This window comes from Alexandromys fortis, unplaced genomic scaffold (genome assembly GCF_014885135.2).
Source record: "Alexandromys fortis isolate MF-2015 unplaced genomic scaffold, M_Fortis_MF-2015_v1.1 scaffold_2_26212498_36691700, whole genome shotgun sequence".
In the NCBI taxonomy this organism is placed as follows: Eukaryota; Metazoa; Chordata; class Mammalia; order Rodentia; family Cricetidae; genus Alexandromys; species Alexandromys fortis.
Window position 1 is genome coordinate 4,504,082 of NW_026067931.1, and position 27,101 is coordinate 4,531,182.

Genomic DNA, 27,101 nt, shown 5'->3' on the forward strand with positions numbered 1-27,101 from the left:
CAGTTCCTGTGTCAGGGACCTGCTCCTCTCTCCCTCCCCTTCACTTCTCCTCCAAGCTTGCCTCAGCTTGCCCGCAAGACTGGCAGAGGGCTGGCTACCACTCTCCTCACACGGCTACGGACATCCCATTTCTTGGGCTGCTATAGTGGTAGATAGATTAGATAGATAGATAGATAGATAGATAGATAGATAGATAGATAGATAGATAGATAGATAGATAGATAGATAGATAGATAGAGATATAGATAGATAGATAGATAGATAGATAGATAGATAGATAGATAACTATAATGTGTGAGTGTCATGAACCCTTTCCACACTTCCTCACACAAATATTGACAGTATAACTTGAATTTGTCTCCTCTTCGGGGCTAAACTCATCTCTCAGGGGGTGACAAGGGTAAGAAATCCAGGAGCATATTTAGAATTTGTTTAATAGGAGAAACATCTTAGAACCGTGGGCTGGTATATTAGAGCACAGACTCCACGTGTCCGTCCCTGCCCCTCCATCCAGTACCCAGGGCTGATCCCTGCTCAGGACTCAGAGCGTGGTTCCCAGTGTCCTACAGAGGATGTGCCGTCTCCAGTCTGCTGAGCTCTAGAAGCTGGGGAGTCCGCTGGTCAGGTCTACCACACAAAGCCGCTGATAAGCTGTCTTGTTTGCTTGCTTGTTTTTCTGTAAATAGGCTTTCTTCTTCATAATAGTTTTAGACTCCTAGCAAAACTGAATGGAGTATCGGGGGTTCCCAAATGTCCCTGACTCTGGACACTCCCGACAAGAGCAGAATGTTTGTTGTGAAGGACGAGCCTGCGTTCACATACCATGTTCATCTAACACCCTGCTCTAGAGTTCACACTATTGTGCACTGTATGAGTTTGCACAGGGCGCTGACAGTGCCGTAGTGTATGGAGTAGATTCACGGGCGCCACCCTCTCTCCCTCCCACCCTTGACCCCTGGCCGCTTGCTGGCGTGTTTTTGGTTTGGTTTGGGTTTTTTTTTTTTTCTCTTTTGTTTTGTTTTGGTTTTTTCCCTATCTTTTTCAAAATATCAAACAGGCCGGGAGGTGGTGGCGCACGCCTTTAATCACAGCACTCGGGAGGCAGAGGCAGGCCGATCTCTGTGAGTTCGAGGCCAGCCTGGTCTAGAAGAGCTAGTTCCAGGACAGGAACCAAAAGCTACGGAGAAACCCTGTCTCGAAAATTAAAATAAAAATTTTAAAAAAATCAAACAGTTAGTTGACTTTTTTTTTACCCCACAAAAATAGTAACCTAACATATTAGGGGAAGATTTTTCGACTCTAAGATTTGGAACCACGAGTTTTCCAGTCAGTTCCTACAAACTCCAAACTCCAGGAGAGGGGAATGTCACTTGACTCTCTACAGCTTTACTGTTGGCGGTGACTGACTCGGCCTGTTGCTTCCTGGGCCACAGAGGGAGGAACACCACCTGGGTGTCAGTGCCCATGTGGTAAGGCAGCTAGCCGCTCAGCTGTGACGTGTGACAGAAGTGTGTGAAAGCCACAGTCCCTGGACAATGTGCCTTAACGTGCTAGATTCTGGACTAGTCGATCTGAAGTTAGGTTACAATACAGGATGCCAAAACAAAGGTTTGAGAACCCTCTGAAATGAGACTTCGTGTCCTTTCGCGCAGGCTTGATCAGGCCTTCTCGTTTCTTCCTCCCAGGTGTGTGAGAAAGAGAAGCTGTTGTCAGAAAGGAATCAGCTGAAAGCATGCATGGGGGAGCTCCTGGACAACTTCTCCTGCCTCTCACAGGAGGTCTGCCGAGACATCCAGAGCCCAGAGCAGATCCAGGCCTTGCACCGATACTGCCCTGTCCTCGTACCCATGGATCTCCCCGGAGCCAGTGTTAACCCCCCTCCTTTGGGGGTCGAGCAGAGCCTGGCACCCTCCCAGTGTGCAGCAGGAGGAAACGTACCCTGCTGCCTGGAGCCAGGGGCAGCTGCGCCTGGGCTCCCCTGGGTGCCCAGCAACACCTCTGAGAATTGTACCTCTGGGAGGAGACTGGAAGGCACTGACCCTGGGACCTTCCCGGAAAGAGGACCTCCTCTAGAAGCCAGGAGCCAGTCCGTGACCGTGGACTTCTGCCAGGAAATGACTGAGAAGTGTACGACAGACGAACAGCCCAGGAAAGATTACGCCTAGCCGGTACGGTCAGCCCTGCCTCCAGTCCTCACACCGCTCCGGTCAGGCGTTCCTCTGCCGGCCAGTGGCGCTGTTCATCTGTGTCTCGAAGGACCAAGAGCAAATCTGGTGCACACTACAGCAGTCTTAGCAATACTGTTCCGAAGTATTCCCTCCTCTCCGTAAGCAGGAGTGCCGGTTACCTTCACAATGGTGCTACCCCTTGCCCCGGCAAGGAAGACAGCAGTGCGGACACTGTCTGTCTGTGGGTTCATTGCAGACTTCACAGGGATAGACTACACCTCTAAGACCCAACCACGGATTTTTTTTCTCAGTGGCCCATGTCACAAACCCTATCTCAGGAATTTCTTCTGAATGTTCAATTTTTTTCATTGAAGACAGCTTCTATACACATCAAAGTTTTATAGCTATACTGTACATATTATATATAATATATATGAAATATATATCCATATGCAAAAGTCCTGCATGCCTCAATTTTCTCATCCTAAAACTGGAAACTTTGTTTATCATTTACAAAAAAAAAAAAAACAGGTTCCAACATTCCTCTTTTGTCTCTGATGCCAGAACTGGTTTTGTAACTGTCAACACGGTCATTTTTCTTGCTTCACAGTTCAGTTTCAATCTGTACTTATTTACAGACAAAATTCAATGTTGGAAGCTTTTTCTCAAGGTTTAATCTCAGACCTTTTACTTTTGTGGGTTTGGTTCCGACACCACCGAATGGTGTCGCGTGAGCATCGTGGGTCTGTTCTTTTCTCCTTGTGTTCTCTCTTGTTGTTACAGATACTGTACAGCAATGGCCAACTGTGCCACTTGCACTGAGTTTTGAGTCAAACCTATTTTCTTAAATGAAGTTGTAACTTCAGTCTAACTCAAGTATATTGTATGTTCTTTGCTTTTAGTTAAAAAGTAAAACATTTTAGCTAATTTAAAAAGCTCTCAGGTGATAATTATGTAGAAAAAAAAAACCAATCTTGCCAAATAATGAACCCATCCTAGGATGTGTAGACAACAATCTGCTTGACTATTTTTGTAGCTCACTTACTCCCCACCTTCCCTAAGTAAAAGCTGAAGTGCAGAGAAATCAGCGCTGACACTGGATGTTCAGTTCCTACGTGGGGAGAGAATGTGATGGCTCACGGGACTGATATCAAAGGAACAGGATCCTGTGGCGTGGGAGAACCCACAGGCAGAGGTGACAAGAAAGCCAAGGGAGACCGGCTTCCTTACCCAGGGAGGAATCCCGTTCATGTTGGCATTTCGTTCCGGCCTCCACGTGCGTGTGTGCTCAGAAATGTCCGCTTCTCTGAGGGGCACAGCTAACCAGCCAGTCTCCCAACTTTCCTGCCCAGACCTGAGGGTATTTGAATCATAGCCTCGGCCCCCTGTGTTAACAAGCTCAGTGAGAATAGGAAAGAACACGGCAGCATCGAGCCTGAGATCCACGTGGGCAGAGGCTAATGGGCCCTTTTCCTTCTGTTCTTCAAATGCTCCCTGTACCATGAGGGTTTTGTCTCCCCCCCACCCCATATCCCATCCCTTCTCTGAAAGCCCGCTTCGTTCAAGGCATTGAACAGATACCCCTAGGAGCCCTCTGCCCATCCCCAAAACCCTCCCCTCCACACACACCTTTTCCTCCCCAGATAACAGTCTGCTTCCCTTGCTGAAAACTAGTTTGCTTGCAAACCTAGAGAGCAGCTTCCTTGGCACTAAGGTATCCTGGCCCAAGCCATGTTTACGGAATGTGTGCCCCAAGGAGGCGTCAGCTCCCTCCTCCCAGTGGTCTCTTTCTTCTCTCGGCTCACTCGGTAGCCTGGAGACCGCTCCAGCTGTGCGAAGTTGTCCGGAAAACTGATGTTGGGATAGGGTAGAGGGTCGTGGGGGATAGACAGTTGGTTGACTTTGTTTCCTCATCTGTGCCATTGTTCTTGGACAATATTAAAGCTGCATGCGAAAGGGGAAGTTAGTGTATGGCTAGTAGGCAAAGGTAGAACCCTGGCAACATATGTTCTAGTATTTTTTTAGCTTCTTTCTGTACCAGTAGTAGTGCTAAATGTTTAAAATATGTACGAATGCCAGAAGCTGTTGGTTCGTGCAGTAGAATTTAAGGGGGAAATGACTTCTTTTAAAATAGGTCCATTTTTGAAACCTGCCTCTGAGTTTTGAGTATGTGTGGTGTGTGCGTGTGTGCGTGTGTGTACAGATTTTGATACAGCGGGGCTGGAACTGCCATCCTCATCACGCCATTGGCGTTTCTTGGTCTAGTCCAACGGTTCCCTGCTTCACCAGGAGGCCAGCCTTCGTGAAAAGCTGGTAAAGCTAGCATTTAACCTAATGTGAATCACGTGATGCCCACAGCTGCCTATGACCATGCAGGAGTCAGCAGACAGTATTTTTTTTTTCTTTCTCTTAACTCTCTGATTGCCTTTTGAAGTGACCTCTTCTAAAGAAACACAAAGGCTTGTTTTCCGCTCGGGCGGTCAGCAGCGCAGAACAGCCTCTCGGCTTGTCTTGTGCTGTCCTGTGCCGCATTCCACAGTTTACCCCCAAGTTTCTGTGTCACCAGTAGCTCGGCCCTGTGTGGTTCCTAGGGTGGGGGCTGGGGGCCGGGTCTCCTCATTTCTCTCCGCCCTAACCCCACTCTCTTCTTCCTTCTATTAGCCTCTCCACCATTTTTTTTTCCCTCTTCTTCCACCCAATCTCTGCCATGGGAACTAATCTTTAAAACTTACTCTAAAAACTTACTCTATTACGTTGGTATTTTTAACAAGTGATCTCATTCAGTACCCACCAGGAACGGCAGCTGACTGTGTGTAATTGCTCATGGGACATATCTGTCCGTTACCGTTCCAAACCATTGCTTATCAAAAGCGTACCTGGGTTGATTCAAAGGGAAGGCTCACTGGGGACCAGAATCTTAAATTCTTCAAGTAGAATTCAGAAACCCCCCCCAATCTGTCCTTCCCTGGGGTCCCTCTGTCCGTCTCGTTCTCTCTATAGAAAAGAGAAGGGACGAGAACAGAGGAGAGTGTTTGCATATTAAGGGGACATTTAGTTGCATGTTTGAAGGTCTTTTCTTTTGAGGATATAGGACACTCCAATCACAGGCTGTATAGGAGGGTCACAGTGGCAGCCTGGTTGGGTTTCCCTGAGGCTGAGGGGTGAATGTGAAGGTCCAGGGCTGGCACAGGTGACGCTAAGACTGACAGAATCCTTCCCAGACACAGCCCTCCCTTGGAGCAGCCTTTGTCTCCCTGTGTCAGGTTGCCCAGGCTGTAGGCAGCTGTGTGCTTAGCCATGTGTGTTTATTTCTCTGCGTTATCTGGGGGTGCCTTGAATAAAGTCGAAACTTCATGACTTCCTGATTCTGGAACAAAGCAGTTATTAAAAAAAAAAAAAAACTTTTTTAAAAGTTGGCAGAGTTACTAGGCCATCCTGCTACTTCTCTCCCAGGTTCCCTCACAATGACTCAGGCGTCAGGCGTGATGCTGCAGTAGAAAAGCGTTGTTTTTATGTCATACAAGTAATTTATTTGCTGTCTCTCTCAAGGTATGCTGCTTCTTAACATGCACTATAACTCTGGATGTAATCCTTGCATTACTTTGCCAACGAAGGTTTAAGATGGCTAGTGACTAGTGTGCTAACTGCCCCTTCTCCTGGAAGGAGCTCCAGGGCACACGCAGGACCTGCGTGGAGGACTGGCTGAAGCCTACACTTGTGTTCTAATAGCTTATGGTTTGCCACTAGAGAAGAAAAGATGAAGCATACAAAGGCTTGAAAGTATAAACCTTTTCAGAAATTGCCCAGTCTTGCCCCAGGGGCTGCTCTGCAGCCAATGGAATCACAGAGTCCTCCCAAATGAGTCAGTCTGTCCTTGATTGCATATTTCTGGTGGCCCACTTAAACCAGGAGCTGTTGATTGATTGTTGACTCCAAACTGCTCCGCTGTTGCCTACAGTGGAGGGGGACTCTCGGATCTCGACGAGAGCAAGAATCAAGGTTTCTCCTCAGATCTCTCTCTCTCCCTCCTCAATACCCCCACCGCACGTGTGCACGCACGCACGCGCGCGCACACACACACACACACACACACACACACACACAGCAGACTAAAGTAAGGGATTATTTTGAAAGAATAAAGCTCTTTGTTGTATCATGAGTTCGTATTTCCTTGAGGATTTTGTTGCAGATTCCATTTCTGGCGAGTCAGTCCGCAAATGCCTTGTAGGGTTGGTATTCATAAAGGAAGTCTGTGCATGGAGTTATTTTGTGTTCAAAATGTATAATACTGCCCGAGCCATCTCATGACCCAAGTGTCAAAAGACTGATGCTGTAGCATAGGATATATTTGTGCATAAGTAGTGTGTGCAAATAGTACTTGTACATTGAAGAGACTTGTCGTAGCAGATCAAAGGTAAATTATTCAACTGATGGTGCAAAAACATTACTTGCAAAGTAATTGTATAGTATTTTCCTACACTCCACCCTGGGAGATCATATTTATAACAAGTGAATTATTAGTGCATTTTAATTGTAATATGAAATGATGCTGCCATTTTGTGAAGAATACCCACTTGGTTGCAAAGGCCAACTTTTATAGCTTTGGTTTGATGTCGTGGCATGGTGTATGCATTTCTCTATCAAGCGATGGATAAACTCTTGGCTTTCATTTTCATTCCAGTTTATTGACCTCAGATAAAACAATGGCTATTCATGGAAGTGTATCAAGACCACTCGTTTCAGGTAGACTCACACTCAGTGCCAAACGCTCCCGTGGGAATAATCAAACATATATCAGGAAAAAGTGAAGGGACTTGGACAAAAATGGGTTTTCCTACAGATGGGTGCTAAATCTTCTACCAAACATGTCTCTGGGGGCAAAGAGTTGGCCTCCCCTTGGGTCCTGACCACGTATTTTGGCTGTGGCAATGCTGGGATGCCCCTTCACACTCTGACACAAGAGCCTGGCACTTGTAATGAATTTATCAGGAAGATTGCAGATGCATTTGGGAGCTTCGGGTACTCAATAGACACGGTGAGCCATTCAAGGCAAGAGGGCCTGTGGGAATTTGTTCCAGAACCAGTCTGATGCAAGTGCACCTCTGATATATGCCTTACGAACTCCAGAGGCCATATGCAAAACAGGGTCTTCTCAGTGTATGCAAGGGGCTGCAGCCCCTCCTCTCCTCCTCCCCAGCTCAAACAATACGGACAGTTTTCACACATATCTACCTGTATAACCCTCCGTACCTCTCATAACTGGTCAACGACTGTAACAGGTTACATCAGGTGTTTTTCTACATAACTTTTTACACAGATTCTATGCGATTAATGTAACTTAATTCAACGCATCATTTTATTGTACAAGTTCTTACGCTTGGCCTTATTTTTTCCTAAGTGATTGTGGTTTTTCTTGTGGTTTTTCTTGTAAAGATATTGAGATGGCTGTTGATGCTTATTCTCTGTAACTAAGAATTTTTACCTTTTTGGGGAAAAGCATTGCTATGGATTAATGAATTGAGACTTCATTTACTCGTTGTAAATACACTATTGTGCAAAAAAAATCACTCAGTTGAATTGCTAGTGTTAACTGAATTTTGTCTAGACGCCATTTCTGTTGATGAAATAAAGACATATCATTCTGCATTGTAAAAGTCTCTGATCCTGCGTTAAATTTTGCAGAGTAGAAAACCTCAAGTTTTCTCCACAAAAGGCCATCTCTTGCCCTGTGATTGGACCTTTCCTGTTTCCTGACTGATAAGATGAGAAATCTTAAGAATTTAGTAATGTGCCAGGTGGTGGTGGCTCAAGCCTTTAATCCCAGCAGGCAGAGTTTCTGTGAGTTCAAGGTCAGCCTGGTCTACAGAGCGAGTTCCAGGACAGGCTACAAAGATACACAGAGACACCCGGACTCAGGGGGGAAAAAAAAAAGATAATGCTATTTTTAACATGAATTTTAAAAAATCCCATTGCACATGAAATTGGATAACAGATGTTAGAACCACTTCCACTTTCGATACCCCACTGTAGCTGTGCAAACGTTGCCGTGGATAATAAACTGTTTTTTACAACTCTGCGTGAATCTACAATTACATCGAGGGTTGACTAAAAGGAAGCCAGGTGTAGTGACACATACCCAGGTCCAGTTACTCCGGAGGCTGAAACAGCATCACTCTCAAGTGATGCTTACATGATTAAAGCGGTGCTTAAATGCTCACATACACATTTAAGGCCAGGATGGGAACATAGTGAGTGTTAGTATTCAGGCATCTGCACTGGCCTGCCCTTGGGGTCCTGACAGGATAACCTCAGCTGCAGCCACTAAGCACCTCCTGCGCACATTCGTTATTTTCCCTTTTAAAAAGTGGGTCTTGCCCACCGCCTCTCTCCCCCTCCCCCTCTCCCCACCACCCTTTCTTTCTTACCATTCTTGTTCCCAGGGACCAGTCTCTGCCCCATCTCTGTCCCTTTTCTGTCCCGTCTCTCTCCTTTTCCAATAAACTTTCCATGTGAGCCCTGTCCTATGGCGTCTCTTTCTTTCTCACACACCTTTTTTAAAATTAGAACAATGAGGCTGCCATCTCGACGATTTAAGTGAGAGTAAATGAGAACGTAACGGCGAACAAATAGCACGTGTGATGGTTTTACCAAGGACAGAAGTTGACGGTTGTGGTCAGGGAATACACGCGAGCTAGGAAGATGTATTCCGTGACCAGTGTCTGCATTGTGGGCAGACCAATCAGAGCAATACATTTTTACAGAGTGTATAAATATCACCTTAGCATAAACTAAGGCCAAGTTTTCATAATGAATAAACAGTCTCCATGTCGTTATTAGAGAACTAGCAATGTAAAGAAAGACCCGTAAGAGTGTAGCTCAGCGGTGCAATACCTGCCTGCTATGTACAAAGCTTTGAATTCAATTTCCATTACTGTAAATAAAAATAGAGGGAGTATTCTAGCTTGCTTTATACGGCTGTGATAAAACACTGCCAAACGCAACCTAGAAAGGAAAGGGTTGATTTCATCTTTAGCTATCTAGGTAATAGTCTGTAGAAACTAGCTCGATTTGGAGGCAGACAATCCCTTAGCTGAAGTTCCCTCTTCCTGCAGGACTCTAGTTTGTGTGAAGTTGATAAAAACTAACCAGGACAGGGAGGGAGGAAGACGTTGATTTCTGGGATTGCCGATGCATCTAGCACGCACCTCTCCGACAAAGAATACATACTGTTGTGAGGCACAGTGAGGCATCCTTGTAACCCTAGCTTCTTGGAAGACTTGGAAGGAGGACAATCCGAGGCTGTGAACTGCCAGGTTTGGTGGCAGGTGCCCTTACCTGCCAAAACCCTGTTTCCAAGACACTGTTTGAAACAGCAGAAGAGCTGACTCAACAAACAAAGGCCCTTTCTATACAATGTGAGGACCAGAGTTAAAATCCCAGCAGCCACACGACCGAGTGTGGTCTCCATGCAATCTTGTGACCCCAACACTGAGCAGGGCAGGCAGAGATAGAGGATCACTGAGGCTTGCCGACTGCCAGCCTACTTGGAAACAAATTCCAAGGTCAGGAAAGGACCCTGCCTTGAAGGAATGAGGTGGATAATGACAAAAGAGGATACCTGGTGCCCTACCATGGCCTCTGCACATGTGCAAACAGGTGCACATGCATGCACCCACCCCCCTACCCCACACACAATTTACACATAGCAGTCAATTAAATGGGCAAGGAAGTACAAGTAAATGACCAATAGATGAAAAAAATGCTCGGGGGCTGGAGAGATGGCTCAGTGGTTAAGAGCATTGCCTGCTCTTCCAAAGGTTCTGAGTTCAATTCCCAGCAACCACATGGTGGCTCACAATCATCTGTAATAAGGTCTGGTGCCCTCTTCTGGTCTGCAGACATGCACACAGATAGAATATTGTATACTAAATAAATAAATAAATAAATAAATGAAAAAAGAAAAAAATGCTCAACATCCTTAGTCATCAGGAAAATGCAAATCAAAACTACATTGAGAATTCATTGCACCACAGTCAAGAAAGCAAACAACAAATTCTGATGAGGATGGGTGGAGAAGAGGTCTTGACTAGGGCTAGTGAGAATATGGTCAACCTACTATGGAAATCAGCATGGAGAGGCCTCAGAAAAAAAAAAAAAAAAACACTGTAAGATCTACCTATGCCACTCCTGGGTGCTATGTCTAGAGGTCCCAGGTCCACACCACAGTGACAATTGCACAGTCATATATTTATTCCTGAATACTCTCCACAATAGCCAAGATATGGAACAGCCTAGATAACCAACAGATGGACCAATACCAAAGTATGGTGTACATACACAATGAAGTTTTATTCCGGCATAAGGAAGTAAAGTATGTTATTTACAGAAAAAAAAATGAATAGAACTGGAGATCATTGCATTGAACAAAATAAGCCAGACTCGGAAAAACAAATTGTGTTTTTACTCATTTTCAGGATCTAGCCTTAAATGCACGCATATATACACAACCCAAAAATAAAAGAACTATTTGGATGGATGAGGAGGACCAATAGGAGGGAGAGGTGCAAACAAGAAAGGATGATAGAGAAACAGGAGAGGGTGATTATTGATGGCTATGAGGTAAGCACGTGATATTTATGTATGGAAGTGTCCCATGAAACCTATTATTTTGTACCTCACAAAAATGTTAATTAAAAAAATCATAAAATAAATAATAATCTATCCCAACCAATATTACCTGATGCTGTAATCACAGGACTGAAACAAAGAAAGGTGTGTTGGGGAGAAGGGTTGGTTAAGTAGGTGCTGGAGTTATTTCCATGAGAAATAACAAATCCCCATGCCAGATGCCACGGTAGGTACCTGTGGTATTTCCAAGTACTTGGGAGGCTGAGACAGAGACACCACTTGAGGCCAAGAGATAAAGACTAGCCTGGGTAACATCCTGAAATCATGTTTGGAAGGAGGGAAGAAAGAGAAAGGAGGAAAGAAGGAAGGTGGGTGCAGAGAGGGAGGGAGGGAAGGAAAGGAGAAACTGGGCACTTACAAGGCAGGGACAGGTAAGTAGACCTGAAAGGGTCTACCAAGAAAGGGAAGAAGGAAAGGGTGTTAGAGTGTGTTCTGTTGCTGTGATAAAACATTGATCAGAACCAACTTGGGGTAGGGGGGGGGCTTTCTTTTAGCTTACAGGTTACAGTTTTCTACTCCCCAGGCCCACCCGCTCAAGGGTGGCACTGCCCACAGTGGACCCGGCCCTTTCACGTCATTCATTATTGCCTACAGACCGATCTGATGGAGCCAGCTCCTCCTTTGAGATTCTCTTTTCTCTGGGGTGTACAGATTTGGGTCAAGTTGATGAAAGGTAGCAAGCACTGAGAATGGTGGTGCAGGCCTTAATCCCAGCACTTGGCAGATAGAGGAGTGAGTTCAAGGCCAGCCTGGGTTACCTGTCAAATTTCAAGCCAGCCAGAGAAAGAGAGCTACATAGTGAGTCCCAGTCTTAAAAACAAACAAAAACTAACAAGCCCAGAAGGAAGAAAAGGAAGGGGGAAGGGAAATACTGAGCTTAGTGAGACACTGAAGACATTGAAGGGATGAAAGAAAGGAGAGAGGGAGGGGAGGGAGGGAAAGAGAGACCAGGCACTAACCCAGGCAGGTACAGGGTAAATGGGACTCTGTGAGCCATGTAGCACATGAGCGACCCAAATTTATCTCACAGGATGTCTTAGTGAGGGTTTCTATTGCTGTGATGAAACACCATGACCAAAGGGCAAGTTGGGGAAGGGTCTAGTTGGCTTATACTTCCATATCACTGTTTATCATGAAGGAAGTCCGGGAAGGAACTCACACAGGGCAGGAACCTGGATGTAGGAGATGATGCAGAGACCATGGAGGAGTGCTGCTCACTGACTTGCTCCTCATGGCTTGCTCAGCCTGCTTTTTTATAGAACCTAGGACCACCAGTCCGAGGATGGCACCACCCACCGTGAGCTGAGCCATCCCACACGAATCACTAATTAAGAAAATGCCTTACAGGCTTGCCTAAAACCCAATTCTATGGAGGCATTCTCTTAGTTGAGGCTCCCTATGACTTTAGCTTGTGTCAAGTTGGCACACAACTACCAGCACACAGGGCATGGACACAGAGATGACAGAGCTTCACGACTTTGAGCCACATCGATTCTTCTTATGACTTGAAGTCTTTGCAGGGTATATGGCCAGGGTTTCAGGGCAATCTGGTCATGTGTTAAAGAGCTAAGGAACTCTTTCCACGACCCACCATGACACTCTGCACAGTGGGGGCCACGTGTCTCTCAACACTCCTCTCCTAGATAGCTCGTGACCACAGGGAGGGTGAAGACAAGACAGTACCTCCTAGTAACCCCTGGAAGTAATTTTTGGATCGCAGTCAACATTTGCCGTCACTGACAATGAGCGGCAGCAGCAGGAATATAACCAGGTCATGGATGCATTGGCCCAGTGTTTTAAGTCATTGCTGAATTTCGACAGCATTGACAAAGCAAAATTCCATTTGCTTCATGCTCACAAAGCAAACTGATGAGAGACATCACATGGTCAGTTTCTTGTCGGCCTTTCCCTTATAGACATGAAGTAGGCTCAAGCCCAGGATGAGTTTGGAGCCTCCAGTTTGCACTGGAGCCATGTTAAAGGGACCCCTGTCTGCCGCTGCAGATTTTGGGTGTCCCACTGAGCTGCTTGGGAGTGGGGAAGGGGGAGGGCATTCTAATCTTCAGGGCGGGAGCTGCACAGTTGTCTGTAGATCCTTGTGTCTCATCATTCCTCCCTAGGGGATCTTCACACCCACCTCTAGCCCCGTGAGCAGGTGAAGCTGAAAGAGGCTGCCTCCAGCCCCAGGAATGAGCAGGCCCAGCTGAAAGAGGCTCCCTCCAGCCCTGGAAAGGGGTCCAGCAGAAGTGAACCTACCTGCCTGCCAGGTGCGCCCAGCACTCGCTGCAACTATAACAAAGACCCAAGATAAATAACTTACAAAGTGGAAAGGGTTGTTTTGGCTTGCAGGTTTAGAGGTTTCAGCCCGTGGCCAGTTGAACTCATCGCTTTGGGGGCTGTGGTGAGGCAGCAAGTCTTGGAGGGAGCATGTGACAAAACTTACCTTGTAGCCAGAATGCAAAAGAAAAGAGAAGGGAGCCAGACATGGTAACCATGCCTTTAGTCCCAGCACTTGAGAGGGAGAAGCAGACAGATCTCTGAGTTAGAGAACAGACAGCTCTACATTAGAGTTCCAGGACAGCAGAACTAAGAAGAGAGCTCCTGTCTATAAAGAATGAATGAATGAATTCATGAATGAACAAATAATGAATGAAGGAATGAATAAATATATAAATAAACTAATAAATATATAAGGTAGGAAAAGGAGAGGGGCTGCAATCCCACATTTCCTTCAAGGGCACATCTCTGGTTAACTAAGAGTTCTCACGAGGGCCTCTTGAAGGCTCCACAGTCTCCAAGATCAAGCCTTTAACACACGGGCCTGGGAAGACACTCCAGAGCCAAACACCCTGGCCAGCAGTGCGGAGTTCTTCCAGCTGGAGATGACCAAGGCATAGCTTCCATCCTGTAGATGGCAAGAGCTCTCAGTGCGTTATTTTTTCATAATAGATGAAAGTTCTAGAAGCATGTTCTGAAAGAGAATTAAAAAACAGACTCAAAAGCTTGTGACGTCAATTCTGCTTGGAGATCTGCATCACAAACAGCAAGGATCCAAAGCCTGCAGCACAGTGTAGGTCTGTACAGTTCGCCCGTCCCGGAAGTGCAGCATGGAAATGGTTCCGCCCACTAACCTTAGCAGTAAAGGACTGGCTCCCACCTGCAACAGCCCCCTCTTTCTCCTTTTCCCTCTGTGTTGTCTGTCCAAATGCCAAAGGCTAAAGCGCAGATCAGCCTTCTCCCCAACTCCACTGTAACTATTCTCCAATTAGCCTGATCTTCAAAGGGGAAAGTGTCAGGTCCAAAGAAACTCAGGATGAGCTGGATGGTGGCCCACGCCTTTAATCTCAGCACTTTGCCCGGTCTACAGAGCAAGTTCCAGGACAGCCAGAGCTACACAGAGGAACCCTGTCTAGGAAAACTAATGCACAAAAAAGAAACTCGGGACAAATGACTGTGGTGCCTGTTAGTGTGTCAAAGCTCATGCCGGCTTCCAGACTTCCTCGGTTTCGTCACAGACACCTGTGGCTCTCTGCACCTCTTTCACCCCACCCCTGCCCAAAACTTCTCCAGGTGGTGGGTTTTCCTCCCCTAGCTTCTCTTTCCTTTATGACCCTTCCTTTTCAGCTCTGCACTCTCTTAGACCCCCTCCTTGCTCTCCTTGGCCTGTACTCTCTGTCTTCCTTTCTCCCGATCCTACCCGCCACCTGCATCTCATGGCCCCACCCATGAGGTTGTGTTCCTTTACTGCTTTCTCTCTGTGCTCTGAACTGTCCCAGATGCCTCTGGCTGTACTCTTTCTCATATGTACAGTAAAAACCTTCCCCTCAGCCATAGCTTAGGGCAGTCATGGCCTCAGTTTCTACATTGGTGCCAAAACCCTCAGTTTATACAGAAAGTAATTCAAGCCGGGCGGTGGTGGCGCACGCCTTTAATCCCAGCACTTGGGAGGCAGAGGCAGGCGGATCTTTGTGAGTTCGAGACCAGCCTGGTCTACAAGAGCTAGTGCCAGGACAGGCTCCAAAACCACAGAGAAACCCTGTCTCGAAAAAAAAAAAAAAGAAAAGAAAAGAAAAAAAGAAAGTAATTCAAATATAGAATGCTGGATTTGGGTTTGGAGCGATGGCTCGGTGGCTAAGGGCACTTGCCGCTCTTGCAGAGAACTAGCCTTCAGGTCCCAGCACCCATGTCACCTGGCTCCCAGCCATCTATAACTCCAACTTCAGGGGTCCAAAGCCCTCTTATGGCCCCTGCAGGATGAGCAAGGATCAGGTTGAACTTGGATTGAAGCAGATATCCTTAGAACAAAATACAGGCATATTCACAAATCCAATAAATACTAACTTAGCCCTAACTGCTATGATTTTTATGCTGGCCTGCTCTGTCATCTGGGTACCCTGTCCCTTTAAGAGGCAAGCTCCTCTCTCTCTCTCTCTCTCTCTCTCTCTCTCTCTCTCTCTCTCTCTCTCTTTTCTTCCCTCTGAGCCCACCTGGGCCCCTTTCTTTTTCTCTCTGCCCGCTGTCTTTCTGAGGAAGCAGCTTTCTGTCTCTCTCCCCTTCCGTTCTCTCTTGCTTTCCCTCTCTCTCTCTGTCCCTCTATTTCTCTCTCTTTCTCTCTCACCCCCCATACACCCTATCATCCCATACCCTCCCACTAAATAAACCCAAGCTCTCTCTGCATGACGTATCTGTCTGTCCCTTACCTGCTGCTATCCCTAACACCAGCAGGGGGACCCGCCAGGGTCACTTGTGCCATAAATCATAACACCCTGTCCCAAGAACTATGTCTCTCCAAACTTAATTGTGCTGCCTTGGTACACGTAACTCACATCCTTACCCAAACCATGGAAATGGTCATGGCTGACCAACAAGGAAGCCGTCGAGACTACAGCCAGGCCCTCGCTAAACTGGGGGGGACGATCTTCACTTGCTCTGTTTGGTTTTCCTCCTCTTTAGCAATTGATAAATAATGAAAGTTTGTAGGCCAGAAGTTTAATAAACCATAACAAATCTCCCTTCAAATATCCTTATTAATAATGCTGAGCAGACCCAAGCATACATCCAGGATAGAAACTGGTATACCCCAACACCCACCTACCCCATCTATTGGAGTGTGTGAAGGGACTGGTTGGGTAGAACCACAGCCACAGGATCCCCATGACTTGGGCAACAGCAGCAGGATATCAGAGAGGAGTGTCGATGAGGGTCCAGTACTGATGGTGTACCAAAACCAGAGGCCTTGACCCTGACCAGCAACTCATTACACAATGAACATTTGCAAGTAAAGCTGTTTGGACAAAAGGGTCTGTCTAGTGCACGACACACAGCAGCTCCCAATGCCAATGAATGAAGAGGTGATGGAGAGGTGGGAAAGAGGTATGGAGTGTTTTTCTTTTATTTTTTATTATTGCTTATTTTTATCTTATTTTAATTCTTTTTTAGCTCTCCTTAGGGAGGCACTACGGGAGTGAGGGGTAGATATGGAGGGACTGGGAGATGAGTGGGATTGGGGAGCATGATGTGAATTTCCCAAAGAATCAATAAAAATGGAAAAAGAATTAAAAAAAAAACAAAAACAATTCAAAATGTAAAAACATATAATAATAATAATAATGTAGAGACACCTGGGTATGGTGGCACACTCTAATCCCAGCACTTGGCAGGCAGAGGCAAGTGGATCTCTGAGAGTTCCAGGCTGGCCTGGTCTGCAGGATGAGTTCTGGGAGAGCCAAAGTTTTGTGGAGAGATCTTGTCTCAAGAGAAAACAAATTGAGCCAGGTGGTGATGGTGCACGCCTTTAACCCCAGCACTCAAGAGACTGAGACAGCCATTTCTCTGTGAGTTTGAGACCAGCCTGGTCTACAGAATGAGTTCCGGGACAGGCTCCAAAGCTACACAGAGAAACCCTATCTCAAAAACCAAAAAGAAAAAAAAAATTTTTTTTGAGAAAAATTTCCTTCTTTGCTGGATAGTTTTATGTCAATTTGACTCAAACTACAGTAATCTGAAAGAAGGGAAGGGGACCGCAATTGAGAAACCCTCCAAAGACTGGGCTGCAGGCAAGCCTGTAGGACATTGTCTTAATTAGTGGTAGAGGTGGGAGGCTCAACCCATTATTGATGGGGAACTTCAGCCAATCACATTCTGTTTAGGGTGTGTCCCCCTGGGGCCACAAAAAAAACCCAGATAAATAAAATATCCAGGTGCGCTTGCCTCTTCCTCTTTTGTTCCCTGCCCAGCGCTCCTGGATCGCTGGAACCCTGGGTTTGTAAGTTCTCTTTCTTTTGTTTATTAAGAGCTAAATCTATTATATTAAACTGGTCTGGTTAATTCTAAATACCGATCGACCACGCCCCTTCACATTGTGGGTCGTGGTGCCACCACACACACACACATTCCCTTTTTTAGAGTTTTTTTTATTATTGTACATCTTATTGTGTTTATTTCTTAAACTAATTTTTTAGGTTAGCGCACAAAGATTTAGGCTTCATCGTGGCATCTTGGCACATGTGTGGCACTACGTTCTCATTTGTTTCCTGCCCCCATTCCTCTCTCCAGCTTCAGCCCCTTCCCTCTCTTCTCCCCGTGAGTCCCCTTCTGCTTTCCTCTGACCTATCCTGCATCACCCTCTTTCCTTCCCACTTCCCTTTGTGAATTCTTCCTTTTCTTTTCTAGTTCCATGACCTACAAACACATATATAAATATGCATATGTATTCATGTATATATAAATTTAAATCTGGGTTATATATGTGAGATAAAATGTGACATTTGGCTTTCTGACTCTGGCTTCCATCACTCACTTTAATGAGTTCCAGTTGTCATGATTTCACTTTTCTTTACACCTGCACGAAATTCCATTATGTATATAGACCACACATTATGTTGCCCTAGCAAGTCTAGGAGAGTCATCTTACCTAGGGTGAACATTAGAATGAAATCATTGTTTTCCACTGTATCTAGGGTACACATCAAGATGAACAGTTGTTTTCTAGAAGTACTTAGACCTTGAAGAAATTGCTGTGAAAAACAGTGATTGTTCTATCTATGGAGTATATGATTGGGGGGGGGTTATTATTATCATTTTTTTGATAAAGTGTTTCTCAGTGTAGCCCTAGCTATCATGGGGAACTTGTTCTTTTTTTTTTTCTTTTTTCTTTTTTTTTTTTTTTTTTTTTTTTTTTTTTTTTTTTTTTTGACTTTAAAAAAAAAAAAAAAAACACATTGAATTATAACAAATGATTTTTGGTTTTTCGAGACAGGGTTTCTCTGTGGCTTAGGAGCCTGTCCTGGCACTAGCTCTGTAGACCAGGCTGGTCTCGAACTCACAGAGATCCGCCTGCCTCTGCCTCCCAAGTACTGGGATTAAAGGCGTGCGCCATCGCCCGGCAGGGGGAACCTGTTCTATGGACCAGGTTAGCCTTAAATTCAGAGATCCAGCTGCCTCTACCTCCCAAGTGCTGGGTGTGTCAGCCCCTACCTTCTATGTTATGATCTTTCAAATGTACCTTAAATTTGATTTGAAAATATTCTATTGAGAATGTTTACATCTATGTTCATTGGAGAAGTTGGTTTCTCTTTGTTGTGTCCCAATCCAGTCTAGGGAAACTCAACAGTGAATCCATCTGGTTCTAGACTTTTCTTTGTTGGGAAGCCTCGTGAGAGATTATGGATCCCAGTTTCTGTTTGGTTTCTGTTTCAAGATGTTCCTTAAACATGTGCCTGTGTCGAAGATGTGGCAAAGCTGGATCACCCTCACCAGAGCTGGCTGCAGCTGGAGCCATGGCTTTGAACATCTATAGCTGTGAGCCAAGAGGAATTCTTTTCCTTATGAAGTCGGCCTCTCTAAGGTATTTCATCTCAGTAGTGAACATTAACAAATACAATGCCTGATTAGACTTCCATGTCTTGTTTGGGGGGATCTTGGTGTTATTCTTGCAGAGCCTGGTGCATGCAAGGCAAATGCTCTACCATTCGCCTGTATTCTCATCCTGTGTCTTGTGTTTATAAAGAGGTTGGTAGTGCTTTTTCCTCAGTTCAAACTATTTGGTGCTATTTTTTTATATGTGAATGCAATAAAGTCCATGCGGGGAAGAATAAAAGGTGAAAAATGGCCTATCCATTTCATCTTTTCTCTGGGACGCTGAGCTTTGCCGTCCTCTTCCAGAAGAGGAACTGAAGGATGAAAATCCCTGCTAACTGCGATGTCTCCGACGGAAGGAGGTGCAAGAAAGCTAATGAATGTTGTCTTGCTGACTTCCCCAGGACAGATGAGAAGGGAGACTCGTCAATAAAATTCCTCTAAAGCAATGATTTTAGCCTGGGCCACACGTTACAATTACCACGGGAGTCTTAAAAATACTGATGTCTGTCTATGCCCCACCCCCAGGGCTTCATTTTTAGTTACAACTGGGTGAGTTCTGAGCATAAAGTCTTTCAAGCACCAAGATGACTTTAATATGTATGCACAACTAAGATCCTTGTTCTGATTTGGCTTAGGATGCCAAGGCTCATACACTGATCCTAAGCATAGTATTGGTTTGAGAGAAGCTTTCTAGTAAAAGTCTAAGAAGGAGAGTCCTCGTCCAGTTCTGCTTTAGTATACTAACATGGTTCCTATAAATACAAAGGAAGTTTGAACTGGCTCAGAAGGATGCATTCATTGGCACAGAGAGTAAAACAAAGAAGAAATATAGGTGTGAGTTCAACCAAGTGAGCTCAATTAAGGGTCCCCTCAAACTTAGAGAGGTTTTCATTTTAATGGGAACAAAAACAAACCTGACTCTTGAGAGCAATCATTAAAACAAATGTCATCCTCTGTTACTGAATCACAAAGTAACCAAATAGATATTCACTGTCCTTTATGATGCCCGTGGGCCATTACTCTCACAGTGGCTTTTCAGAGAACAAAATTAAAACCAGTGCAGTGCTAGTTCTGGACTTCGTGAACTATCTGGCCTTTGCTGCCAGAGGCATTTAATCAACAGCGTGAGGCATTTAATCAACAGCGTATGGCCTCCTTACTTAGATGAGGGCAACTCAAGCTTGCAAATGACACCTACTCTGAGTCATTCTCTACACTTTGACGGGCAGAGTTTTCTCTTCAAGTGTGTGTTGTGTGTCTGTGAATCTGTATGTGTTGAGTGTGTGTTCATGCTGACAGACAGAGCTTTCTCTTCAAGTGTGTGTGTGTGTGTCTGTGAGTCTGTATGTGTTGAGTGTGTGTTCATGCACAGTGAAGAGGATAAATATCAATAGAGAATATCTTTTTCTATCACTCTCCACCTTATTTTTTGAGACAGGTTCTCTCATTAAACATAGAGATCTTTGATTTGACAGGACTAGCAGGCTAAGAGACCTCAAAGAGCCTACTTGTCTCCCCAGAGCTGGGATGACAAATGCATTTTTGTCACTCCAGGAAATATGTGGGGATTGGGGATTGGAACTCTGTGAGTGCTTCACTGATTGAACCATCTTCCAGCACCTCTACCAACACAACACAAAAAATAGATACATTCATGAACATACACATAATTTTTGTGCCATTGCTTTATTAGCTAACCTTTTCTAGAACCTAACCAATGATAAGTCAAGGAAAGGCTTTAATTGGTACATACAAATCTGATATGATAGCTGGCTGAAACTAGTGGTGAGCACTGCATGTTATTATGAACACACAGATATTCAGGAGAACACTGATCACTATGCATCCAGTTCTCTAGTGAAACTTGTCTTTAACAGAGGTAGTATCAGTACTGCAGGTTTTAATGCTCTGAGACCCATTTCTTAAGTAAGACTTATCATCCTTTAACTGGGGTGCATGGATTGCTACCATAATGCATTTTTTACCAACTGAACCTCCTCAGCTCTTCTTCACACCCTCTGATGGCTCTGCATTCCCTCCCTACAGGGCCTTCATACCCACTTCTCTAGCCATCTCTGTCTCTGGATCCCTCATACTATTTTGAGCTCTGGCCTCCCAGAGCTGCTCCCCGAGAGACACCAGCTATAGGGCTTGGTCTGCACACTTCTAGTGGTCCAGCCTTCCATGGGCCACAGTTTTCTTGGCTCTAAAGAAACATCTTTCAGGATTCATTTCAAAGTAACTTCACCCTGGAGTGTCTGCAACCAGCGGTTTTAGAATCAGCTGCTTCTTCCTCAGCCCATTGGCCCCACTGTCACGGCAGTTTTTACCAACATAGCGCTTTCAGCTGGCTTGCATTCACAGCTGTGCTCTGTGGGCTTTAGTGAGGAGATGGTATCCTAACCATACCCATCACTTAACTATTAGTGTAACTTAATTGAGTGAACTGAGTTTAACTGAATGAATTTGCTTTTCCATAAATTAACTTCTCTCTCAACCCACCTCTCTTTTAATACCCATCTACATATATCCCATGTCGGGATATATGAAAGGGGAAGCGTGATGAGGGGGATGAACATGGCTGCCTTTACTTACCATGGATGCTCTGTGCCCAGTGGTTGATGGGAGAGGCGAAGGGCTGTTTTCCCTTTGTGGACAATCCAAGCAGGAGCTATTCAGAGACCTCGAGCTTCCTGAGTCGCTGTGCAGTTGTCCCTTTTCTGACAGCATCCTGGACAGAAAGCTGGCCTTGCGACTGCCTGGGCCGAGTCTGTCTACCCAGACCCCACTCTCGCGCGCGCTGCCATCGCTGCCTTGGAAGTGACTTTGAAGATCTGCGAGAGGTTTGCCTGAGGCCTCTGGGCCCTGGGATCGCTCCCAGGTTCCTAGTGTAGATGGTGGGCAGTGGGGAGAAGCTGTCATAGTACCTACCCAGGACTGAGACCTTGCGTTCTTAGAGCCAAAGAGGGACTGGCACGGTTGCTGTCCTGGGTGCTGAATTCTGGCACTGCCATCGTGGGGACAAGGGCTGTGGACGTGGAGCTGTCCACTGTTTGCAACTTTCTCAGCCCAGTCTCTTTTGCTACAGGAGACGTCCACATCATGTTGCCTGGGGTGTTGAATTTGCCATGTGCTTTTAGACCTTGGTATGTTGACTCGGATGACCTGCTGTTTATTGTTGGCTGAAAGTAGGGAGAATCTTTCGGGTAAAGAAGAGCAAACCATACACGGCTGGGCCCCCGAGTAGTTGGTTGAATGGAACGGAAGGCCTGCTTCATGCTCAGTGTTCCCACTGCTGGACTTGCCGTCAAGTGCCCTCATGATCTTCCTGACGCCCAGATGAAATATTTCCAGGATATTGAGTAACAAGGAGAGGGCAGCAATGCTGTACATAAAGACCATGAAAATGGTCTTCTCTGTAGGTCTGGAGACAAAGCAGTCCACCGCATTGGGGCAAGGGGGTCGGGTGCATTTGTAGAGGGGGTGCATTTGAAACCCATAGAGAATATATTGGCCTAGCATGAACCCTACTTCTAGCAAAGATCTGGTTAGGATGTGTAAGACGTAAGTACGCAGCAGGCATCCTCTCAGAGGGACTTTATGAATCCTTCTCTGCTCCTCGAGTCTCCTCAGCTCCCTCTCCACCCTTTGCTGCTCTTCCAAGTCAAGCTCTGGGTCCTCCATCTGGGCCCTAAGGTGTGACTTCTTCTTCTGCCTTTGCTTCTCAAAGTCCCTAAGTCTATAAAGTGCGTGGCCCATGTACACCAGAGAAGGGGAGGACACAAAGATGATCTGCAAAACCCAGAATCTGATCAAAGAGATGGGGAAAGCATCATCGTAGCAGATATTGTTGCAACCCGGCTGCTGGGTGTTGCAGGCAAAGGAGGACTGTTCATCGTCCCAGACATCCTCAGCAGCGACACCAACTACCAACATCCGGAAGATGAAGAGGATGGTCAGCCAGATTTTCCCCACGATAGTTGAATGGGAGTGAACTTCCTCTAGGATGCCACCTAGTAAGTTCCAATCCCCCATGGCTAGAAAGTCACATCTGAAATACACAGAAAACAAGGAAGTTGGGCTGGAGAGATGGCTCAGTGGTTAAGAGCATTGCCTGCTCTTCCAAAGGTCCTGAGTTCAATTCCCGGCAACCACATGGTGGCTCACAACCATCTGTAATGAGGTCTGGTGCCCTCTTCTGGCCTGCAGATATACACACAGACAGAATATTGTATACATAATAAATAAATATTAAAAGTAAAAAAGAAAACAAAGAAGTTAATAAGACTGAAGAATACAACTTGCAAAGGCACATGCTCATAAATAGCACAGACTCTTTGCATAAGTCAACACAACTCCTGATATCTCTGCTTCATATTTAAGACTGGAATTTTCCAAGGAATATCAGTTTCTGGACAAAATGCCAACTCTCTACAATTTAACTCGTTTACTTCTTTTCCTCTTGTCTCCCACATGTTCGTTCTAGGATACCTGTGAGTCTCCATATTTATACAATGCATTCCACAGTCTTGATAATATTTCTACTCATTTGAAAAACCTATTTATCTCACACCTAACATGATCTTAAGTAAGGCTCGACTCCTCTAGAATTTTTCTCTAGCAACCCAGCTCACACTGACTTTTCCGTTTCCTAAGTTTCCACAGCCATTCATTTGGTATGTTGCCTAGAAGAATTGTGTGATGTTTGTGTTTTCTGTCTCATTTCTTGAAAAAGTGTACTTCCTGCAAGTAGAGACTCTCCGTGTTATCTTGATCTATCTACACAGAAGGTATCAATATGCAAAATTTTAAAATATGTTCCCATGAGCTTTCCACCAAATTATCAACAGGGAAAGCAAGGCAGGCTCGCGTCATATATGGTTCATGGTGCCACGGCAGATGGAACATACATAAAGAGAAGTCAGTCAAGTGAATCCTGGGGAACCGTTTCAGGACAGGGTGCTGGTAATGTAGGCAGACACAGAAACGGCGCCAAAAAAGACACATCTGGAAAGGCAGGTCTTCATAGAATTCTTGCAAACTTGGAAAAGTTAGTATAAACTGTTTCTCCAGAGAGCTTGTCATCTAGGAAGGAATCAAGGCATAAGTGGCATACACAAGTTATGCTGTTTATCCTGGAAAAAATAGTGCTTTCCAAGGTTAAAATATTAGTAACCTGAGTTTTCTGATATGTGGAAGGCTTACAGGTAAGAAAAAAAGAAATATAATTAAGTTAAAATATACAATGACACGATTTTTAATTTTAAAATTTATCTATTGAAGAATATTTTCTGAAGTCTTACTGCTTCCTAAGCATTGCACAGATGCCGAAACTCAACAACAGGTGTGGTATATCGGGTCCCTCACCATAACTAACCACTAAAGGCTACTACTAACCTACAAGATGGGCCAACCCTGAAAAGATAAAATGAATGCCAACCAGAAAGATTTCAAGTGAAACATATAATTTTTAAAATTTTTTCATAATCCCCCCACACAAAATTAAATTCCAGATGGACTAAAATATTAAATGTAAGCCAGGCATTGTGGCACGGGCCTTTAATTCTAGCACTTGGGAATCAGAAGCAAGTGGGTCTCTGAGTTTGAGACCTGGTCTACAGAGAGAGTGACAGAACAGTCAGGGCTACACAGAGAAACCCTGTCTCTAAAAACAAAAAGAAAAAAAGTAAATGTGAAAGAGTAGGCATTAAAAGTCCTAAAATAATAACCAGGCTTATTGGTGTTCCTGTAGTCCCAGCTACTAGAAGCAGAAGGATCGTTTGAAACCAAGAGTTTAGGCTAGCCTGGGGAAAATGATGAGATTCTTTCTCAAAACAAAAAGAAAAGAAAGTGGTGGGCTGGACATGGAGACACTCACCTATAGTCTGGACTGTGTAAGCCACCTTTTCTGGGATGACTTCTGCCGGGTTCCTAGCTGCAGTGGGCTCAGGTAGAAGTTCCAGAGTAAAAGCAAGAGGTTATAATTATTAGGCAAAAGGAACATAGATGTAGGAGAAATACTAGGTAGAAACATAGAATAGTATTGGGAGGGAGTTCCGGTGAATATTGAAAGTTGCCCGCATTTAATTTCCTTTTGCTTATACCCTGACCCTGAAAGGTAGGAGTAAAATTAAAAAAAAAAAACTGCATTCACACGATACAAGGAATGAACAGACCAGCTGAAGGACTGGGGGCTACATTCTTAGTTAAACATTGCCAGAACAAGACAAGTAATGCTGACACCCTAGACCAAAACATTCTGTAGGCAAACTACTCCCTGGGTGGAATCTATAGTTATCTCCCTAAGGGAGTGGGAACTTAGCTGGGTCCTTAGACTTTTGTTTGAGGTAGAAAAGATCTATTTCTTTTTTTTTTTTTAAGATTTATTTATTATGTATACAACATTCTGCCTCCATGTGTGCCCACATGCCAGAAGAGGGCACTAGATCTCATTACAGATGTTGTGAGCCACCATATAGTTGCTAGGAATTGAACTCAGGACCTTTGGAAAAGCAATGTGTGCGCTTAACCACTGAGCCATCTCTCCAGCCCCCAAAGATCTATTTCTTAATACAATACCTGAAATGCCAGGTCTGGCTATTAGCCACACCTGTCAACCTTGAGAGAGCAGACCTCTCTGACCTGTTATTTGATCTGTTGACAATAACCTTAAAGGAACACAAGTAAGTTCCAACTCTCTGACCTTTAGTCAAAGTAGAATGGACCTGTACTTATAAGCCTTGTCACAGGACATGGGAGGCTGAGAGGCAGGAGGACTATGAGTTTGAGCCCATCTTGGGCTACATAATGAAACTCTCTCTCTCTTTAAAAGTGTTAAGATGCAAAAGAATGTTTTAACTGGGAACTTGACTCAGTTGGTAGAGTGCTTGCATAGCATGTAAGAGTCTGGGCTCACCCAGGCAGGAAGTAAAGGCAAGGGGGATCAAATGTTCAAGGTCATCCTTGGCTACTCTGTGAGTTCAAGACCAGACTGTGCTATATGAGACCTTGTCTCAAACAGCAGTAGTAGCAAACAGCAAAACAGAGCATATTTGTAATCTTAGAATAGGACATGGCAGAACAGCACCCGCATGCCTGCCTGGGGTTGCCTGCCCTGGGCACCCTGGGCAAGGAGGAGAGAACACAGGTCTGCCCTGTGCCATCAGGTACCATTATGGTAAGCAAATATATGGTGTGGTTTGAGAGAAAGAGAGAGAGGCAGAATGGTTCATGTCCTGTGGACAAAGGCAGAGGTGAAGGCAGCGAGGGGGCTGAGGTGAGTGGCCTGCTTGTTATCTGGAGCTATAGTGACGTCAGGGCCTGGGCTGCTGCCAAGAGCCATGTGTTAGTCCATGACCCTGCAGTAACCTCGGTCTGTGTTGATGTTCATGACTCCTGTTATCACCAAGGGCCAGAGGAGAGGGCTGCGCAGAATTGGCCCTGCCCCTCACCAGCTGCAGCACTCGGGAGAGCAGGCCCTGAACCTCGCCTGGGCAGCACAGTAGAGCTGACCTTGTCAACAGGGTGCAGATGAGCTGGCCCCACTGCTCATCTGTCGTGCAGTGAGCGGGTGTGGGGAGGGAGAGATGCCCCCATCTCCCCTTGCCACCTGATGTAGGTGGGAAGAGAGCTGGCCCTGCCCCTCACCAGCTGCAGCACTCGGGAGAGCAGGTACTGCACCTCTCCTGGGCTTCACAGTAGAGCTGGCCCTGTAGGCAGGGGTGCAGATAAACCCACCCCAAGGGCGTGAGATTGGAGGAACTGACCCTGCACCCCTTTGGATGCCATGTGGCGGCATGGGAAAGAGAGAGATGCCCTCCCCCTCTGCGCTCCTCGCCACTGGTGGCAAGTGAGAGAGTGGGGGAATTGGTCCTGCCCTCACCAGCTGCAACATTTGAGAGAGTGACCTTTGCAGCTCACCTGGGCAATTGCAGAACTGGCTGCAGGATCTCCATGACACAGGGCAACAGCGGGATGTCCAAGAGGAGGCCTGATGAGGGCCCAGCAGAAACCAGAGGCCTTGACCTCAACCGGCAACTCATTGCAGTGAACACTTACAAATAAAGGTTTAAGGACTGAAGGGAACACTGTGTGACTCCCTGTGCCACACTGCAGCTTCCATGATGAGGTTTTGTTTTTCATTTCTTTTAAATTTTATTTTCTTTTGTTTTGGGAAGGAGGCGTCAGCGACAGAGGGCGCAGACAAAGGGATGGCGAGATGGATGGGATCGAGATGCATGAATCCACAAAGAACCAATAAAAGTTTAAAAAGAAAAAAGGAAAAAGAAAAGAGACATCTACTCAGGAAGGATTCATCTTTCCTCAGACTTTCATTATTCTTTTTTTTTTTTTTTTTTTTTTTTTTTTTTTTTTTTTTTTTTTTTT

General features: G+C 45.4%; 2 protein-coding genes across 4 annotated transcripts in view; one reads left to right on the plus strand and one right to left on the minus strand.

The window, feature by feature from the left end:
• Bach2 (BTB domain and CNC homolog 2) overlaps positions 1 to 5,580 on the plus strand; it is a 336,584-nt gene extending 331,004 nt beyond the window's left edge. For both annotated transcript variants that reach the window (XM_050145478.1, XM_050145479.1), the window contains one exon: positions 1,686 to 5,580. In XM_050145478.1, the coding sequence (XP_050001435.1) occupies positions 1,686 to 2,165 (480 nt within the window). In that variant the 3' untranslated portion in view covers positions 2,166 to 5,580. The remainder of the gene's footprint in view (positions 1 to 1,685) is intronic.
• A 4,939-nt stretch (positions 5,581 to 10,519) lies between these two features.
• The window catches only part of Gja10 (gap junction protein alpha 10), a 20,676-nt gene continuing 4,094 nt past the window's right edge, over positions 10,520 to 27,101 (minus strand). The window contains exons 2-3 of one of the 2 annotated variants that reach the window (XM_050145523.1): positions 21,312 to 22,767; positions 10,520 to 13,827 (exon numbers count right to left, since the gene is read on the minus strand). In XM_050145523.1, coding sequence (XP_050001480.1) covers positions 13,789 to 13,827; positions 21,312 to 22,751 — 1,479 coding nt within the window. In that variant the 5' untranslated portion in view covers positions 22,752 to 22,767 and the 3' untranslated portion in view covers positions 10,520 to 13,788. Of the gene's footprint in view, positions 13,828 to 20,494; positions 22,768 to 27,101 lie in introns of those variants that run through there. The other variant, XM_050145521.1, reaches the window with a different exon arrangement.